Here is a 21,622-nt window from a genome sequence, read left to right as displayed (position 1 = left end):
TGTGCCTCGTAAAATGTAATACATTTTGGGACCTGACATAAAATCGCCGTCGATGTCGGATGCCTTTGGTATTCTTGTTGCTCAACCAATGTGTGCTTGTCTTCAAAATTGTTAACCTGTCGAATACTGATATACAGAATCTGCATGTACAAGCTTGTGTTTTCTATTAAAATTATGTATTCATTTCTGATGGATGATAATTTCTAATTGCCGTTCAATTATTTGTGTGACTGAACTGCGACCTAGTGGTGTGGTCGCCAGTTTTTATATTTATATATATTCAAGTCACGGCTAACTACTGAACGCCTGATTCGGATATCCTCGCCATATCTGGGAGGGTGCGGGGGATCGTCAAGCCTAATCAGATGGTATACAATGTTTCAAGAAATGTTTTGTTAGATACAAAAGATTCTGAGGCTTAATCTCCTCGGTTGGAAAAGTTGCTTCAGTGCGCACTCGCGCGTGCACAGATAGAATTTTGTTTTTGTAATTACTTGGTTGTTGAATCTTGCCCTCTTCCACTGCTATTTACTCGCTTAAGTATATTGCTGTTAAAAAGATAAAGAACGGGCCTCGAAAATCACGGGGAACCGCACCGGCGCGAGCTGTTCCGGTTGCTAAATTAATACGGAGGAATTATAACCAATATCTAGATAGTATTGGCTACCAAGAAAGCGTTCTCCAGCACACCACACGTTTTCGGGTGCAGCTAGCATATAGACTATCCTAAACGACTAACGGGGTGTCAAATTTTTTTTTTATTTACTCTCATTTTAGGTAAATGCCGGCTCAACAGATAATGAGAAAATCAGGCCTGATTTTCTTTGCCTCATGGTATAGGACAACACGAAACGTGCGGTTCTATAACCAAGTAGATTTTCTTGAAACTTGACATTACTTAACACAAAGTAGTATAATTTATCACCAACGGACGCTCCGCAGAGCAGCCTTCTTTTATGTGGGCGGAGATTTGCTTCTTGTGGGCAAATCCTCTCCTGGAGATCGTTTGTTGAGACAGAGCATAGTTGCCATAGCCTTCAGTGATCCATGCACATACGGCCAACATAATTAAACTTATAATAAACCAATGATTCGTGCCCACATAAATAAACCTAGATGTTAACGCACCAAACGTACGCCCACGCCTACTCAATCGTGTAGGTAACCTAACTAAGACATCTTCATATACAAATTAAGTTTCTTACAAAAACTAAATATGCCCCAAATTATATTACCTACAAATAGATCACGGAAGCTTAAATGCGATCCGACTTAAAATTCGGACCTTCCCGAAAATGCACTCACTCTTTGTGTGCGTAAATGTGCGCGCGAGTGCCCGCTGACCTATGCGTAGCACGTGTGCTAGCCAGCCCTCTATTGTTCACCCGCCGGAATAGGCAAAACTGTCAAAATTATAGCAGGTGTACAAATGAAAGGAAAACGTCAAATTTTCAACTATGAAAGCTACCAAGGATTTCATTTAAAAATCCCAAATTCTAGTGTATATATTAAAGGACAGAATTAGTTATCTGGGCAGAACGATTTTTCGCAGTTAGATGTCAATGCAAATAATATGGTTCAGCATCGGTAATGTGACAAGGAGACGGAGAAAGTGCCCCGCAGCCTATGGAAATACCTCTTAACATAAGTAGGGGCTGGCATGAGAATGCACACAAGTATTAATGGTAAGTTTCTTGCTTTCCGAGCACATATCTTGGAGGCTGTTTTTTTTACTTTAACAATAACCATATCACTACATGTCACACGGGGGCATAAGATGTGTTCGCGCAAGCTTAGCGCGTTGGTAGAATTTAGGCGTTTTTATAGTTTTAGTGAGACGCAATGTATAACAAGTGGGAGTTGTATTAATGCCTGTCTAGAGCGAACACAAATTTTGTCGGGTACGAAAAACATCGTGTTCATTGTGGACAGCCCTTTAGAGTTGCGCATAGCGGCAGTAGCCCCCGCAGTCGAGCCTCGGATGATATTCGGGTAGTGGCTTGTAACCAGTCGCTGCGGTTACGAGAATAGCCGCACACTAATAATTCCCGAAGGGAAGCATACGCCCCGTGCATTGCCAACTCCAGTGCATAAGCCGTGAAAATCATAACACTTATCGCTACATAAATTGTTCAGAAACTTGCTCAATGCTGCTTGCGCGAACAGGCGGTTTGATCTCGCGGTTCCTTTACAGGTCCTCTCCCGCAAGTCAGACACTAGATTAAGTCATGGGTTCGCACCATTTGCTTTGACAACTTTGTAAACTAACCATGATCGGGAGAATATAGTTGCATGTTCAAAGCGCGAACCTGGCCGTTTTTTTTTCTGCCACAGCTAGCATTTCTAAACAGAAACATGTCGAGTTAAGAACGTTGGCAACATCACGGATTTGTTATCAAGAATATTATGCGAAGCTAAAATGATTATTTTATATATCTTCAAATTAAATAAGCAATTTATCGTCTGCAACTGCCCTATGACAGTGTGTAATCCAGTTAACTTTCATATGCTAGCAAATATAGGAAAACATCCAGTTAACTTTTATATGCTACCCATTATAGCAGTCCAGCATTCCGAGCGTACTAGCTCATGCACAAAGACGTGTATGCTTACTTTTTTTTTTTTTACAGATCTCTAGGATTAAACTTGAACAAGCAAGTATACCGGCGAATCGCGACTTTTGCAGCCGGCTTTTGGTTTAACATTGGCTTCAGGATCAGTGACCGTGCTTAAGACAAGCGCGCTCGATATAACAACTTCTGCCCTCAGGCGTTTATGACCTGTTATGATTCGTTACGAAACAACAAAACGCCGTGCGTATATCAGTGCCACGCTGTCTACACGGAAGCGAACTAGGCTACGCGGTAGAGCGCGCCCCCTCTCCGGTGTCCCGTCACCCCGCAACGAAGCAGAGACCAGCCGCAGATGACCACACCAAGCAGCTGCAAAGCGAGCCAGAGTGGAATCAAGTGCAGATAAACCCATCGGTGTTTTTTTCTTCTTTCCCACTGCTCGTAGAGAACCAGCCGTACAAGCTAACAGCGCCATTGCGAATCAAGCATCGACTCAAAATGTCACCGAAAATGTTCAGAGAAGTCACATGACCCACAGTTCCTCAACGTCACCACGCAAATGTTCATAGAACCATGGCCCCTCAGGGACCTCATGCCTCGCCAAACTCATTAACTCACCGACGTCATTAACTCACAATGCTGATTTAACTCATGAACTCATCAAACTCGTGAACACACTGAACTCATAAACTCAGCGAACTCACGCCACTCACCAAACTCATAAACTCACGCTTTTCGCCGAAGTCGTGAACTCACCGAACTCACGCACTTCAGCGAACTCGTGAGCTCACCGAACTCTCAGCCCCCACCGATCTCACGTCCCTCACTCAACCTCAAACTCGCGAGTTTTTGAGGCTTGTGAACGCACTCAACATCACCTCATGCCTGATCAGTGCGGGTGACTGGGATGAGTGAGTGAGGAAAAACCCAGTCATGAGGGAGTTCTACCAAAATATGCGCTCAAGATAGATTCGAATCGTGGGTAGACGACTTCGAGCAATACTACGTAAAAGACAAGGCCTGCACATGACGTCATCGTGAAATGATACTTGGCAAGCCCCAAGCGGCAAACACAATTAAGCCCGACTAGAGACACCGCAAAGCGGAGGACGCGTCCGTCTTGGCGTAGACACATGCTCGCGTTGCGCGCGTAGTGAGAAGGTGCACGGCGCGCTGGCGGCTGATGTGGATCCACTAGTGATGACTTTTGAGGGGAGGGAACGGGGTGCAGTCCTTACATTTTAGGTGGTATTGCTTGGAGAAGCTTAGCAACAAGTTGACCACCCCTGCGATGCTTCCAAGCAGTTCATTGTTCATTAAATGTACAATATTATGGAGACCTCACAAACCTGGCATTCAAAGCGTGGGGCGTCATCACGGTGAACCACCACCAAGCCAACCAGGAGGGCGCCCGAGCTAAGCAGGCCCAGAGCCACCGCCACAGGACTCCAGAGAGGTAGCACCGTGTGCAAGAGGAAGGCGGCAACGAAGGCCGGCGGCAGCATGTGCCCAATGGATGCGAAGGGGGACATGGCCCAGAGCGCAGTCGGGGCCATCAGCAGGGCCCAGACGACCAGGCCCGGGCAGATGGACCATCGGGACACGAAGGTCTCTGCCGGCAGCAACGCCAGGGACACGAGGAGCACCAGGACCAGGCAGACGCACACGCTGAGCAAGGTGAAGTGGTACGAGGCCCTGTCGAAGTCCTAGAACAGGCGAGACATATATGATTCTGTGAAGTATATGCAAGATCTGTCTAGAGAAAAGCAGAAGTTAATTGGTAGATATTGTTCTAAAGGTAACCCAGGGTGCACTACGCCGTGATATATGTGCACTCGAGCCAAGAGTAAGTACGTTCACTTAAATCAGACTTCACTTCAGCATACTCGCAAGACCAAAACGACTTGCTTGTGGGTTAGAGTGGTGAGCGAAGTATTGCAAAAGCCTGATAGGAGCGTGGGACACCTAAAGGGGCGCGCCTCACATTGGCCGATGACCGGCAGCGACACCAACAATAGCGTCCGCGTTACGTCGCATAGTACGCTGCCCGCTCCCACCTCTTCTGATGCACCTGCGCGCCTTGGCCGCGTCTGTCTCTACCTGCGACCGCGCTTCTCAAGCTTGCTTCGGAGTAAAGGTTTGGAACCTTGACATTTGAAACTATTCGCGTCCAGAGTCGCTCTGTAGGTATTCTCCCGTCATTGGACTCGCAAGAGTTCCTTGGAGCTCGGGTTAAATTGTGTCCCTCGCAGTTATAAGCGGAAACGAAAGAAACACAACTTTCCCCCGTTTATTTGAGCTGGAATATGTATCTGCGAAGCGCTTGTGTGTTCGACGGTCCAGACGTCACTACGGTATGACATTCACCTGTGTTAATGATTTATAAAATATACATCAGCAGTATTTTCCGTTTTTCTTTTTGTCCGATTGCACTTCACTCGCTGGCGAATCAAGTAAACGTACTGAAATGGAGGTTATCGCGGATGTTTTCACCAGCGAATGAAGAAAATCCTTGTGGTCAATTTCTATCCCTGTAGTGTAATAATAGAAGTTAGCGCCTAATGTGGTTCCGAACGTTCTCTTTCGCGCTGTGCTCAGGAGAGCTGACATTGATTAGAAACCACGTTCGGTCGCTTCACACAATATTTATGCGAAATGCTTCTTCTAGGAGCCCTACTGTGACGCCACTGTCTTGTCGCACGCTATCAATAGCCAACCTGTTTAGCGTTGTTTTGGGTTATGGAAGATGTAGCGACGGGGGCGACGGCGAAGGCGGTGTTGACTTGCAGCCCGCAGAGCGGTGTGTCGTGTGGGAAACGACAGAGCGTCACCCCGCACACCTACTTTGTAAAGGAGTGTTTAGTTGAGAGTGGAAGTTGCTATAGTTTCTCAAAAAGGGCCCATTTTGAAGTATTTGCCTTTGTACCGGGACGTACTCGAGGGTTTCACATTTTATAGGGAACTTTTTGAGGAACTGCGTTTTCCTCAAAAAGTTCCCTTGCGAGGCGCGGGTGCCCAAATTTCAAAAGATGAACGAATGCATAAAAACGGCCGAACCACCCCACTTTGAGACCGGTTTTCTCAAAAACGACATGGTGCCATGACACCAGGATGTTCTCGAGGGCTCCACATTTTATATTCCAGCTATAGTTGAGAACGAGCTTGCCCTCAAAATGCTTCCTAGCGAGGCGCCGGTGCCCAAATTTCAAAAGAACGAATGCGTGAAAACAACTAAACCATCCCCAATTTCAGACCGGTTGTTTCAAAAAGGAATCATTGAGGAGTTTTTGCCATAGCGCCAGGATTGGCTTGAGGACTACATTTTATATTCCGCATATAGTTGGAAACTCGGTTGTTCTCAAAACGTTCCCTGGTGAGGCGCGGATGCCCAAATTTCAAAAGATGAACGAATGCGTGAAAGCCAGCCGAATCATTCCCAATTTGAGACAGGTTGTCTCCAAAAGGAATTCAATTTGGAGTATTTGCTATAGTTCTAGGATTTGTTCGGGGACTTTATATTTTACATTCCACCTTTAGTTCGGAATACGCGTCTCCTCATAAGTTCCCTTGCGAGGCGCGGGTACCCAAAATTCAAAAGATGAAGGAATGCGCGAAATCAGCCCAACCATCCAAAACTTGAGACCGGTTTTCACAGGAACGACTCAATAGACCGATCTTACGAGGAGTTGCGCGACGCCACCGCTGCCGCGGTGCATTCTGGTGCCTGCAGTTCTCCCCAGTTTTCCGGCTGCGTCGCCGCGCACTGTACGCCCGGCGTTTGGAAATTTCCGGGTTAGCACGAGACTTTTAGCCAGGTGTTGACTCATTGCTTTCAATCGGTGGCTTCACTTGTTGTATGCCACGGAGCTATAATAACAGCATCATTCCAAAAGGCCTCGGATATTATATCTTCCCGCAAGACAGAAGCATGGCAAAGAAAGGTCGGTAGAGCCGGACAGAGTGGCAGGAAAAATAGCGTTTTACGATTTGTTTCGCGATTTGCTTCATAATTTATATCCAATTATTGCACGTCAGCTAAAATATGTAAGATTGCAGGGCACGAGACATAGAGCGTGTCGAAGTGTCCCGTAACCTGAAATCTGACCATTTGCTCCGTAGCGGCCTATTCGTTGGTCTATCTCAAATAGGACCTCCGCACTGCTTTGCGGAGGCCGTTTTTAAGACACTTCTTACTCGGTGTATTTTGGTGGTTATAACTGCTATTGCGACGACATGTTTCAAGCACAACTGTACTTGGAAAGACCAGGACAATCACTAATAAACAGCAGCGATTCCCGATATGCACCACTTGATATAAAACAACTTTTTTCAAAAGCAGCCTTCATTTTCTTTTTCATAAAAACGCGAAAAGATTACATAATGCAGTTTAGAAGTGCAACACGTACTTACCGCCAAAAATGTAACGAACGAACATCATCCATTTTGTGGTGGTCTATTAGGCTGGTGTTACTGATCCATTCTGCACTAGCACCAGTCGAGACCGCAGAAAAAAGCTTCCCCTGTCGGACGACTGTTAGCGTTCGGATCTTGCGCAAACAAAATAAAACTGAATATAAACTGTGCACGAAAAATCATCTCCACCCCAAGCTTTCAGGTATCTGGTATGGTTGCTTCTTTTTGATAGATGCCAATTATTACGGCGCGTCAGGCATGGCCTTTTTGTAGATCAGTTCTTTGTGTGCAGGCTTCTCCCGCTGTTCATCTCTACTCTGTCGCACAGGCTGTCAACCAGAATGAGAAAACTTTTAGAAAACTATCGCTGACCGAGAAAGTCTATTTAGCTCCTCTTACTTGATGGCTGATTAAACGTTATGCACAAGACTGAGCACCACCAAGCACAGTTTTTCATCACATTTGATGCTGTTCCGTGGTGCTACACCGACCCGATGGTCCCTCGAATTTTCTTGTCCTTTGCTATTGCACTAGATGTTCACTTGTTTGCAAGGTAATCGAGACGTCCGAGGAGTCGGAATGCTCGAGTAGTGGCGCCGTTGTTTTTTTGTTTTGTTTTTTCCACGGCCGCAGTGGAATTACCCTCTGAACGGCAGTGGGCTCAAGCGTTCACGAAGACGAAGAAGCAGACGACGACGAAGCAGACGACAAAGCGATTCTAAAGCGATAAGAGGACTGAAACTGCTTTTCTGCACTTGGTGAGGAAAGTAAGGCATCACAAACAACACAATCTTATGAAGTAAAAACATGCAAGAGAATCAAGGTCATACCGGGGCGTGCCAAACGATAATCTATGATGTAAGTACAGTCGGGAGCAAAAGTTTGCGGGGCACGGCAGCGCGTGCCGAAATGCATCGCCGCGCCGTGCAACGGCGCCCCGCCGCATTAAAAAGCCGCGCTTTGCGCATGCGCGCCCTTCGTGCTGGCAGTCATGTCTCTTTCGCTCGTTTCTGTCCGACTCATTCCTGATTACCGGAGTCGGCGCCAAGGGCGCAAGTTGCCGTTTCGCTGACTGTCATGCCTCGAGTCCTCTTCAGCTACCTCATCAGCCACGCTGGGTGACAAAGCGCCTGGTTATCCCACCCCGCGTGCTCCGTCACAAATCGCGGCGGCCGAGGCAGCTGAAGCAGACGCGCAGCATGACAGCCAGCGAAGCGCTAACTCGCGCCCCTGGCGCCGACTTTTGTTATCAGGAGTGCGCCGGAAAGAAACGAGCGAAAGTGACATGATGGCGAGCCCGAAAGGCGCGCATGCGCAAAGCGCGGCTCCTTAATGCGGCGGCGCGCCGTCGGACGGCGCGGCGATGCCGTTCGGCACGCGCTCCCGTGCCTCGCAAACTTTTGCTCCCGACTGTACGTACGCGCAGCCGTATATAGCCGGGAAGGCGGGAAGGGATGACTTCAAGTAGCGTGGCGGCGGCACCACTTCCGGAAAGCGCGCGCCTGCGCAGTTCGCTTGGTGACATCGATCTATTGGTAGTATTTGCCATAGTACCGGAATAAGCTCGAGGTCTCTATATTTTATATTCCTTCTTTAGTTGGGAGCTGGGTTGTACTCAAAAGTTTCGCTGGCGGGCGCCTGTACCCACATTGAAAAAGATGAACCAATGTGTAAGAACTGACGAACCATCCCCACTTGCGACTATGCTACTCGCTATGCGTTGATTTTTTTTTATGATTTGGCAAATTGGACGAGGATGAGGGAATTATCATCCGCGTTCTCCTCACCGCCAGCCTTGTGCCTTTTGCACGAGTGGTAACTTTAGCGCACCACGGCGTTTTCCATGTGTTGCGATTCTTTATGAATTTACTGACTTAGTGGCTTTTCGATGACGGTCAGCACGTTTCTAATTTGAGCAATATCTTTCTTTTTACTAATTAAAACTATTCAACAAATTTTAGTTCATCATTCAAATTATCGTGAGAATTAACCCTATCTGTAATGTCCCGTCGCTGTATAACTTACGTGATTATGCTGCATTAGTGTAGCCTTATTGACTTTTTAAGAACGACGTGAAAAGCCTAAAATAAACAATCTGCATACATCATATAAATGTAATTATTTTAATAATGTTGTAAATTCGGTCATGATGTAAATGCCGTATAAGCGATAGTTTTTATGCTTCGTATCAGCTTAATTCCAGACGCACCCGACGCCACAAACTAACGGGACCACCCACGCAACGTCAAAAGCGCAAGTCATTTAGCCTTTTGTTTTTGTTGATGGTTGGTTAAGCGATGATAAAACACGTTCAGAAAGGCGACAAACACCATGAGGGGGCGCTTGTGACGCTTGGTTTCATCAGTTCGTAGCGTGGGATGCGTCTGGACTTAAAAGTGAAACGAAGTATAGGCGATACTGCCGCATGCCTGAAGGAGTTTGCAACGCATGCGGTTATCGCCACAGAGGAGCGGGGTTCAAATCTTGCTTGGCCCGGATCCTTATCTTTATATTTTGTACTTTCCTAAGAAATCCCAGCCCATTCTCGACTTTCATCAGGTGTTATTTTTCAGAACATTCCTAAACGTGTTGCGTCATAGCCTCTTCTATAGACCAACTCAACTCACTTACGTCACGCCACTGCGGTGGCGCTGCTGTTGACACTGCGCATGCGCAGACGCTTCACTCCTTCCGAATTTGGTTTCTGCGCACGCGCAGCGGGCTTGTTTGCACACACTGCTGAGAGATAGCCACGATAAGCGGCCGCCGAAATGGAAAATGTGGGGCGGCAGACAACGGATGAGAGGAGAGCCACATCACTGGCGTCCCGCTGCGGCGAGACGCCGAAACACGCTTCTCCCAAGCGAACAAGTGTGTTTCGGGTCCTCGCCGCTGCAAAAGCTGTGCGCTGAAGCCGAGCTTCCCCGAGAAATGGCTCTTTGATGCTCTGTGCTACCAGATCCTCGCGCTCCATATCTGCGACCGGGCACTACATGGCTCCGTCGTTGAACTGAAAGGCTTTGGGAGTATAGAGAAGGCTATGGTTGCGTGTATGAAAGTAGCAATAGGGAGTTGTAAAAGATCGTTTCCGCAGCCTGCTAAGCACCCGGATAGCACCCCGTAATCCGCCATATGATCTTGAACTATGCAGACAAGGCTGGCAGCACACATGCGCAGCTGCGGCATTTTCTTTACGGACACCGTAAAAGGGGACAAAAACCATATCTCTACAACTCCATAATAACGCACTGCTTCAAGTCAGTCACCCTTCCGTCGTTGACGCAAGATCGTGGCACCTTTTTGTTGATGTTTGCAGTCACCATTGCGCCTCATTAAACTTGTATTTCTTGTTCGCCATTCATCTGCTCTTTTTTATTGGTGACAACACTGCACCAGGCACAAGGTGGATATAAATCAACGTGTAAAAAAATCAAATGCCTCAAATAGGAATAAGCTGCTAACTTATCCTTAAATGCGTCCTGTGCGGTATTAACCGCTAATAATAGCATATTTTTATACCCTATACTCACTCACAACACAGTTATATCTGAAGGTACAAAACGACATCGCACAAGTCACTTATAAAAAGTATCGAAATGCGTGCTATGAATTATGCGGAATCCTTTAGAAGTTCCGATGTTCTTTATTAGAAGCAGTATTGCCATGAAATTGCAACGGAGAATGATTCAATACGTTGCACCCGCAAGACACGCATTATCTCATCCTTTTTTTTTATCTTTGAAGTTATTGTGTTTTTTTCTTTTCACTTAGCACATACTCCGCTTTGGCGGGAATTCGTTCACGGCGCAACAATTACAGGTAAATGCGCCACGTGAAGACAACAAAAAAAAACAACACGAATTATAAGCGCCTCTCGCACATTTATGACCATGTTGAAGCAGGGTGTCGAACCGAACCCGAACTCAGACCGAAAACCGGATCAAAACCGTTATTTTTTACCGAACTGGTACAGAACCGAAACCAAGATCAAACGCTTCATGTTGAACCCGAACCGGAACGAAACCATAATCTGATGTGGCGGTTACTGGTTCAACGAAAGCGGTTCAAAGCCAGTTTTGTCAATAATTGGTCTTAATGGAAAAGGTTGCGGGCGTATTTCTTTCTTATATTGCCGAGACTAATCCTGCATACTGTCAGATATTTTTACATTTCGTATTTATTCCATACGTAATAAAAAAATACATCATCATCAAAAGCAGAGATACGAATAGACCTCGTGGTCAGCGAGCTCGCTCAGTTCCCGCTTCTACATAGGACTCTGGAGAGCTTCAACTTTACTTTGTTTCTTGGATTGACCCTGGCGGCACGGTAGCGGCGGCGCCGATTCCAAAGCACCGCTTGGGCTTGGCCCCTAGGCTACGAAATGTCCAAATGTCGAAGCGGATGGCGCCACTCTAGGCACGAAGGCCTACGCGTTCGCGAATGTTTGAACTCAAGATGGACCGCAGTTGCAGTCGATGAGCCATTTAGCCAATCGAGCACCGAGAGCGCACCACGTGACCTTGGACTTCCGCTTGAGTGCAGCGACACGCTGAAAGAAGGTGGGACAAGTACCGCGCTGCATCGGCAGTATAGTTTGTAGGGTCGCCTGTGGTCCATTTCAGTGAAAAAAAAAATCTATTATTCAACGTATTCAAGATGTTACATTACAAAAAAAATAAAAAATAATTGGGTCGTTGGAGGCAACGTTACTTGGTAGTTGGCGATGATCCGCCGACGCGCCGCGCCTTGGAAGGAGGCCGGGGGGGGGGGGGGGGGGGGGAATGTTTTTTCGTATATATTTTTTGTACGTTTGTCAGATGCTCAACCACTTTCTCATTTTTTTTTTAATTCCTCTTATATCGTCTTCAACTGAGCATTCGGGAAACGCCGTTCGCTGTGGTGGCATTACCGGAACTTTGATCGGTAAAGGCCCGTTTAAACACGTTCTTGGTTACAAGTGTGTGAACGAGCCTTAACTGACACTTTCAAATCTGAGTACTGTTATATAATATTATCACGGACTTCACGTTGACAATTCATACTATGTAACTGGTCCTGAGTCCCTCAGACCGGGTCATTTGCATAGAGCGTTGTTTGCGATAAAAAGTCAAAGTGGAGACTAACACCCTCCGCAAGTGTTTTTGTGCGTTGGGAAGCTAGTTAGTAGAACTATTTATTTAGAACCCGGAGGGTGACTTCCCCGTAAGCAAGGTCGATAACACGTTTGTGAGTATGTGGGCCTTTGGCTAACCTAAGCGAGCGCTTTCGGGCGCTAGTTAAGGGTGGCCAAGCTGGCCGGTGAGCCGCTCGGCCAGAGTGCGATGTTCACAGCCCAGCACGTGCGTGTTTGTCGCTTCAGAAAGCGAGCAAAGCACGCGCTATACGCACGAACACTAAAAATGGCACCGACCACAAGCTCATCTTTGGAAAGGTTATAGACCCATCCCGAAATTACGCCCTCTTCTGGCACAGCTCGAAATACTGTGCACTTGCGTGTGCAAAAGACATCATGAAAATGGAAAGCCGATTGCTTATATGTAGTTCAGTTAAGAACAGTATAATACAAGTGATACCTTGCCACATTAATGGTGTCTTTCGTGCACGTCACTGTGCAGGGTTTTCTATATCTGCCTGAAGAGGGAGCAGTTTTGGGACGGGTCTATTGCAAGTATCCCGTGCTCAGAAAAAACTGCTAAAAGGCTGCTGCAAGTGCTCGGTCAATATTCAAATGTCGAGTTAGGAACCGGTTCGAACCGGTTCGCACTTGTTAAAACCGGTAACCGGAGTGATATTAGGTGCGCTACCCTAAACCGGAACCGAACCGGAACAAAATGCAATGCTACTGAACCCGAACCCGAACCGAACCAAAATAATGACCGGTTCGACACCCTGTGTTTAAGAATGCAGTATTGGAAATTAATTTTAAATTTGATAATCAGTTTCGATATTTTTATAGAAAATGTTAAAGCGTTTTTCCGTGGAATACAGCAGTGCTGCCTCCCGAAATGTATAGATGTGTAGGAGTAGTAAAGCAAGCATTTAATTCTACTTTCTCTCCCGAAATGACTTACTGACCGGTTTAAACATAATCGCGATTAAAGCATTAATTGTTTATTCGGAAGGTTAATTGGTGAATTGGCCAGTCCTACTTTGTTTATGACCACTATGAATATTTGAGATAAACACAGCATGTCCTAAGACTTTATCTTCATAGATAAGGCGGAGTTTTTTTGTTTTTTTATTTATAGTGAGGCCTGTGTTCTTGATTACAGAAAAGACGTCTCGCATTGATTTCAGGGACTTGTTGCAGTCGCAAGGGGTTAGCACACAAAAATGTAATGGTGGATTATTCTTTAAAAGGAATGCTCATATCTACTTAGTAAATAACTCAAATTTCGCGATTATTACAGCTTTAGAAATTGCAATAATCGATTTATGAACGCAGATAGTTTTCGTAACGTGACCAATGGTGCCCGAAAAATCCCGCGATCATGAGATTGAGCTAACCGCTCTTTCATTCTAGGCGCCACCATGCTCGGCCAAGCGCGCCTCGTCTCGGTACGATCGCACACTCTCACGCCGCTCAGCTACACCAACGCTAATCTGGCTCTCGCACCATTGCCTTTGACGTTCCTCCTTAAGGGGTGTCCAAACAGGACACTACAAAACGCACGACTCCGACAAATCGTGAAAATTGAAGCGGACGCGCCCGCTTCAAGCCCGCTTCAATTTTCACGATTTGTCGGAGTCGTGCGTTTTGTAGTGTCCTGTTTGGACACCCCTTTAGACGCACGTGCAAGATCGCCGCGAACAACGGCAATAACGAGTTCTTTCGTGTCAATCTCATGGTCGTCGCTGGAACTGGCCGCCAGCTGGCCGAACTCAAAATGACAAGCTTCCAACATCTCTTAATAACAATCAGTTCATCACTCCGGTGATCAATGCCGAAGAATCCGGCGAAGCGAGCAATGCCGTAGACGTCATCGTCTCGAAACCGCATTTTCAAAACGCGAGAGGTAAGCGAGGAAGTTAAAGTGGCGGAGCGGCTATTCGACAGATCATAATGGTAATATATATATATATATATATATATATATATATATATATATATATATATATATATATATATATATATATATATATATATATATATATATATATATATATAATATATATATATATATATATATATAGATATAGATATAGATATATAATATATATATATATATATATATATATAATGGACATGCTTTGGGCTTTCTATAAAGCTAAAGAAAGAAAATTTACCTTAAGTGCAGACAAAGTAACGACCTCTCGCAGTTGACTAAATTGGACCTGAACGACGAGTTTGACTTTTTTTTTTTGGAAAAAAATAAAACTTATAGAGAGATTTGAATACGTTGAGGTATCGTTATAGTACCTATTAAATGAGGAGGAAAAGTTAAGATGGCGGAGGGAAAACAGTAGCGGCAGCAAAGGGTGTCAAACACGCGACCTGCGACGGCAAGCAAAAATACTAGTTTCTGCCACTGCGGCTTCTACGCTTCGTAACTCGAGAACAAAACATCTAGGGAACATGCGGTTTGCGCCCTCCTTCATTCGAGAAATGCCCCCAAAACATATATTTGTTTCGTCAAAATTAGATGTAGACCCTTATAGCCTGCCCGATTTGAGGTTAAACCACCCCCCCCCCCCACACACACACACACACACATATATATATATATATATATATATATATATATATATATATATATATATATATATATATATATATATATATATATATATATAAAGAGTGACGAATGTTGACAAATGCTTCCGTTGATATATGGGCAAAAGTGATGTGCGCAGACACAGCAGCCGTAGGATGAAGAGAGTAAAATTCTAATTTAATGGCGAAAAAAGTCACGCAGGAAAAAAGGGTGAAGTGCCGAAAAAAAGGTGTATTAGTTTACGGGAATAATGAAGACTAGGCACAAGAACGCTAATTACGCGGGAAAGAAACTTCTAAACAGGACGGAGTAAAAGTCAAAGTTAACACACAAGAACTTACAAAAATAAATTGTTAAATGAAAAATAAAATAAAGAATTTGAAATAAAAAAGTGAAAGCCGTTTACAAATCCCTGTAACGCCGAATTGGAGCGCAGCTCTTGAGGAGGAGGAGTGAAGGGTACTGAGGGGAGGGTAGGGCCCTCCCCCTTCTCCTCCTCCTCCCCTCATTCTTTAATATGCTCCACGTGACCTCGGGGGGGGGGGGGGGTCACGTGACCTCGGGGGGGGGGGGGGGGGGGTGTCACGTGACTTCGGGGAGGGGGTCACGTGACCTCGGGGAGGCGTGACCTGGGGGTCACCTCAAGGTCACGTGACCCCCAAGGTGACCCCCACGTGACCTTGGGGGTCACGTGACCTGGAGGGGTCACGTGACCTGGAGGGGTCACGTGACCTCGGGGGGTCACGTGGGGTCATCTTGGGGTCACGTGACCTTGAGATGACCTTGGAAGGGGTCACGTGACCTCGAGGGGTCACGTGACCTTGGGGGTCACGTGATCCCAAAATGACCCCACGTGACCCCCAAGGTCACGTGACCTTAGGGGTCACGTGGGGTCACGTGACCTTGAGATGACCTTGGGAGGGGTCACGTGACCTTGTGGGTCACGTGACCTTGGGATGAACTTGGTTACGCCGACGCCGACGGCGACGCCGACGCCGCTCAAGCCGGGAACGGGCCCCTAAGAGCTGCGCTCTAAAAATGGATAAAAATAGGAAAAGGGCCTGACGTCCGTCGATGTTTCGGCAGTGGCACTGCCTTCTTCAGGACGGGAGCCCATATGGCGTGGTAGGTTAGTTTTATAAAATATCTAGGGAGGGGGGTAGTTAACGCGAAAGTTCGAAGGGGTTTGTAGGGTAAGGGAAGCACGGGGGGGACGAGTCCAATTTTGTCGCGATGAGGGAGGCGGCTCTGGGTTTTTTTCAGAGGTGCACTGGTGGTATGGAGGAGCTCGTAGGGAGGGGGAACACAGAGGGCAAAGTCCAATCTTGACGCGATGAGGCATGACAATTGTAGGTTCTGTTCGCCAGTGCATTGGTAGCAGAAGGAGCTTGCCGGGAGAGGAAGCGCCAGGGGGTATGAGTCCACTTTTGTCGCGGTGAGGGATTAAGGTTGTGGATTTTGTTCGGAAGCTGCCTTCCCGGGTAATTACGGTGCAGTGAGTGAGTCGTAGCGTCCTTGAGTGACCGGGTCGTCTGGGGCCCTCTTTCTCCTTGTCCCCGAGGGCTGGTACGTCCAGACCCAAGAAGGAAGAAAGAGGAGAGAAAAAAAGAATTAAGTAGGGCGGGGATGTCGCGGCAGGTGGTCGTTTAAGCTGCGTATTGTTGACAGAGTGCCCAAATCTTTGTTAATTTTGCACTGGAATTTATGAATTAGGAATGACTCGCGAATTTCTCTATTTGTTTGACTCTTGAAGCCACTCTGTATGATGACTAATTTTGCCTCCGTTATTACATGTCCATTCTGGCTAAAGTGTTTGGATACTGGAAGGTCGGGTTTGCACCTAACGTCGGACTTATGGCCGTTGTATCTTTGACGAAACGTGGATTTAGTTTGTCCAATGTACTGCTCTTTACATTTGTGACATTCAATAAGGTATATTACATTGTCTGAGTCACAGTCGACATCGCTGCTAATCGTTTGACGGAAGTGCGAATTTGTGCTAGATATAATGTTAGTGGAAAGCATTTGACGGCATATCTTGCAAAGCGATTTTCCGCATGGTTTACATCCCGTTGGTTTTGAATGACTTTGTTTATTTAGTTTTGCATGCACGAGATTGTCACGAATTTTTCGAGGTCGTCTAAAAACCGCTCTGGGCGCGTCGGGGAATATTTCTTTAAGTTTAGTCGATTGCTCTATCAAGTACTGATGTTTCTTTAAGATCGAGCGGATGGCTGGGAGGTTATTACTGTAGGTAAGTGTGAGGTTCACAGGATTTTTGGGGGCATTTCGAGTGGTGTCCGGAGAAAGTATTAAATTACGATCTTTTGCACGTGCCTTGTCTATCGCGTTATCAACTAAGGCCATTGGGTATTCACGTCCCCGGAACGCCTCCCTGAGTTGTTCTAAATTTCTGTCTAGATCGTCATCGTTTGAGCAGATTCGGCGGCATCGGAGGGCCTGGCTATAAGGGATGGCTGTTTTGGAATGTCGGGGGTGCGAGTTTTTGAGCGAGAGATATTGCTGTGAATCGGTTGGTTTTCGGAAGAGTGTGGTGCTTAATACACCATCTACGAGTTTCACAGAGACATCCAAGAAGTTGATACTTGTGAGGGAATAAGAGCTTGTGAATTTTATAGTAGGATGAAACTGGTTAAACTTTTTAATGAAACAAAGTAGATCGCTAAGGCCGTGCTGCCAAATTATAAATATGTTATCAATATATCGTTTGTACAAGAGAGGAGTTAGCGTGCATTGTTCCAAGAAACTGTCCTCCAAAACTCCCATGAATACGTTCGCGTAGTTTGGCGCCATTTTTGTACCCATTGCTGTGCCATTAGTTTGGAGATAATGGTTGTCGTCAAATTCAAAATGATTAAAGTTTAGTATTAAATCCAAAAGTTTTGAGAGAGCCTCGGAGCTGACAAGCTTGTCTTTTTTGCGGTTGTATGCGGAAGCGGTGGCCTGAATGCCGTCGGCATGTGGTATGTTGGTGTAGAGTGAGGATACATCCAAGGTTACCAATAACGCGTTTGGGGGAAAGTCGACATTAGAAATGAGATTTAGAAAGTGTGTCGTGTCTTTGATGTATGAGTTAAAAGTTTCGGGGAGATCTTTAATGAGGTAATCTACAAAATTTGATAAGTTTTCAGTCACAGTGCTATTCGACGAGACAATAGGTCGGCCTGGGTTTCCTGGTTTGTGAATTTTGGGTATATATATATATATATATATATATATATATATATATATATATATTGCGGGCATCTTCTAACTCCGATTCCCTCAGACCCTGTCTCCGGATGAATATGACACTTCAATACTTCGCTCTCGGCAAAAGGGTTTATTCACTCACTCATTGCCTTGGGGGGTTTCGGGATCGGGGGACGGTCATCAGCGAGGCCGGGGGAGAGTCCGCTGCCACAGCAGCTTCTCCGAGTCCCAGCGGTGGTCGTCCACACCGCGTCATGGGAACATCGTCGTCCAGGGTCGCTGTCCGGTCCGCTTGTCGAGTCCGCTACTCGACGTAGTGCCCGCACTCCCTGCGCCAGCGTCCAGCGCCGTCCGAGCTCGCCTCCATGACCGGTCCCTTGTGAAGTCGGCAGCCCCCAAGCCCTCTTCCTTTGTCTCCGTTCCCCTTTTAAGACCTTCCCAAGTCCTTGTCCCGCCGACCGTCCAATCGGGAACCTTGCTGCGAGCCGACCCTCCGACGTCAGCGCTGGGTGAGGGGGCGCTTGCCCCGTACCTCCCGGAGAGCTCGGACATTCCGCGACAGGCCGGCGACTGGAAACGGGAAGGTCACAGGGAACGAAGGAGCGCCCGACAATACGGCGGCGGGGACCGGCAAGGTCACGGAGAGCGGAGGAGCCAGGGAGAGGGGGTCCCCACACCTCCCCTCCCTCAAGGCTCGGACCCCGGGGGGCTTGAGGTCGCGTGGTCCCCAGGACCCTTGGCAGGGAGCTCGTTCAGCTGAGTGTCGCCGATGACGACGAGCACCCTCGATGATGATGATGGCATCAAACCAGGCAGGTCAGCGGTGAACGTTGATTCACTGGGAAGCTCGTGACCGACGGAGCACGGTCCACGAACTGGTCCGGAGCACCACAGCTCACAACACGGACGGGCACTCAGGCACACACAACACGCCGGCTCTTAAAGTTCGCTTCCGTCCCTAATGTAGCAGACAGCGAATCGCGCAAAAACGAATACCGGCACGCTATATCAGACAGCGCGACAAAACCAAAATCTTTCGATCGTTGGACATGCCACGAGATAAAAACAAAACTCTTCATTTCAATACCAGAAGGCAGGCAATCATCAAGAACGTCAAGCTACACGTTCAAGAGGTACATAAGAGGAAATCTATTCCTGAACTAAAAAGCGTGAGCACTCATTGTATACTCAAATCGTACATACGCCCACTATACAACATTTGCTCCTATCAAACTCAACCGCATTCTTTTAAAACAGTAAGCAATCTACCAGAGCGTCAGAACCGCACACCTCTGACAACAATATTAATCTCCAACACATTCGCGAAGAACGTACAAAACCTCAAGAACTAACAATAACCTCCCGTAAAACAGAAACGGTCACAAATCCTGTCCCGTTCGCGAGGTGCGACTCGAAAAAACATGCTGCCAACAATAGCAATCACCCAAGACGCACTCGGCGTTCGCGACACCCGAGCTACAAACACGCTACAGCCAAGCTACGCAGCACGCCTTCATCAGAAGGGGTAATCACCTTACTGAGAGGCCGTTGTTCCGTGGTACCGGCCACTTACACCAGTACAAAGGGAACAGTACCTGGATCGTGCGAACAGCAGATCTCATTGGACAGCCTATTTACACGGCTATGTCCGTAACGTCTGGGCATGTACCAGACGTTACCGCTTCACTGCTCGGAGGCGACCACCCAACAGGAGCGACGAGCGCGTAACGGCGGTCCGCACCGAACCCCGCACGGGCTCGACAACCGCGATAAACGCATCGACGCACGTTAGAGTTATCCTCCGGCCAAAACCCGACACCGCATAACTAAAAAGTCTTCCAGCTGATGTCAAGGCCGGCCGGGATCGAGCAATAAAGGTACGCCGTCAACGCGTCTCGCGACTCTTCAACGTTCTCGAATCGAGCAACGTGTCCACATACAAACGCAGTAGGTTACGCACAAAGCTCGCCCCCAGCCAAGTCAACGCGCCGCATGACTGAAAAGTCTTCTTGCGACTGTGCAGACAGGCAGGGTTCGAACAATGTAAGTATCCCACACGCGCACCTTTCAACTTCCGCGCAACGAGCGCGATACCAAGTTGCCAAATAATCTAACCGGCCAGTCTTGGAGATGGACGAGCTAATAAACTATATTTGCTCTGCATAAACAGTTTCCGCAGCGTCGAAGTGTCTACAGCATTTACCGCCGCATTCCAACACCCGCTACCCGTTCATGCAAAGGCTGCAGTTAGTACAGCGACGGGCTGACCCAACGCACAACAGTTATAGGCCGCCGACGGCCATGCCGCTGCCATAATTTCTAGGCTTCCCGGGCACGTACCCGCCGACGTGAACCGTACGTTTTCCCGGGCCAACCGCGCATCTGTACAGGATAAAACTATGAACAACTCGTCACATCATCGCAAGACCCCCACTCCCCTCGTGCAGGTTTTCACTGCACGAGCCCAGCTTTTTCCTCACCTAGCTGTCTTTTCTCCCCTAAATTTATAATTTATCTCAAACCCAGGTCTCTGCACGACCAATTACGCTCTCTACGCCCTCGCGTCCCAACGCGAACCCAACCGCGGCCGAGAACCTACTGTACCCGGCGGCAGCGCAAAGCGCGCGCTAGCCGCCGCTCCTCCGGAAACGGAGAAAACGAAATTAAAGAGTAATTCCGGCCGCGAGGCTCAACCCTCGATATGGCGGTGTGAGGATCCGGAACCAACTGTGCGCAGAATTAAACGGAATCAACCTCACGACTCTACAACCAGATACGCGCGGGTCATCCCCATCGCGTCAGACTGGACTCCACGGAGCATTACACACGCACAGCCACTGATAAGTGAACACGGAAACTCTGTGGTTTGCGGTATTCCGATGTCCACGCACCGGACATCGCGTACCCGGCACTATTTAGTGGGTTCAGCCCCTAAGTGTAGCCTCTGGCCACAAGGTACTCGTTCAAAGCGATCTTGGTCGGAACCACAAGAGCGCATCCGTACCTTAAAACGCTGTCAACTAACGACGCTCAAAACCGCGCCGACAGCTCAAGCAAGGCCAACTGGGAGCTAGCATACGGTCAAACCGAAACGCTAGTCTCCTTCCGGACAAAATGCAATGCGGGAATAATTTCCAAACACAGTCCATGCAACCGCCATCCGCAATGGGAGCGTTCTCCACCCAAAGCGATGCCTCTTTAACGCGTCCGATCCGTAACAAGCGTTACAAACCATTACATCGATACGCGAACAAAGGCGGTTAGGCGCGTCACATCTCCCAAACCGTGAGCCGGCATCTTTCCCAGCGGACGCGGACGGCCGGAGGCGTAGGTGGGGGGACGCCCGACGCTACAGGCCTCGAGGGGTGCGGTAATTTCGACGCACAGAGCGCTCTTGCTCAGCAGGATCAACCTGCCAGGGCATCGAACGGTGCGCTGAACAGCAAACACTCAAAGCGCTTCTCGTAAAGGGGGATAAGTAAATTCCTGACAGGCTGGGCAAAAGGGTTAATCCCTTAAAACAGCGGTCAAAATCCGCGCCTCCTAGTCAGACAGGCGATAATGTCAGGGCCTCAGTGCGGCGCTCCCGCAACGAAACTTCGTGCGGCGCTCCCGCGACAAAGATGACCCCCAAAAAGAGCGCGAAACAGTGCCCCAATTCAACCGGAAGCAGGTTAGGAATCGGAATGCCTGCCTGATCAAAAA

At 47.7% G+C, this 21,622-nt stretch overlaps 1 protein-coding gene across 1 annotated transcript in view; it reads right to left on the bottom strand.

The window, feature by feature from the left end:
- The window catches only part of LOC8042723 (adenylate cyclase type 2), a gene marked incomplete at its 5' end in the record, with an annotated part of 364,499 nt that overhangs the window by 231,870 nt on the left and 111,007 nt on the right, over window positions 1–21,622 (bottom strand). Inside the window, 1 exon segment of the mRNA XM_042291471.1 lies at window positions 3,923–4,279. Coding sequence (XP_042147405.1) covers window positions 3,923–4,279 — 357 coding nt within the window.

Source organism: Ixodes scapularis, unplaced genomic scaffold (assembly GCF_016920785.2).
Source record: "Ixodes scapularis isolate PalLabHiFi unplaced genomic scaffold, ASM1692078v2 PGA_scaffold2__306_contigs__length_199485367, whole genome shotgun sequence".
In the NCBI taxonomy this organism is placed as follows: domain Eukaryota; kingdom Metazoa; phylum Arthropoda; class Arachnida; order Ixodida; family Ixodidae; genus Ixodes; species Ixodes scapularis.
This window is presented reverse-complemented; position numbering and strand designations above follow the sequence as displayed.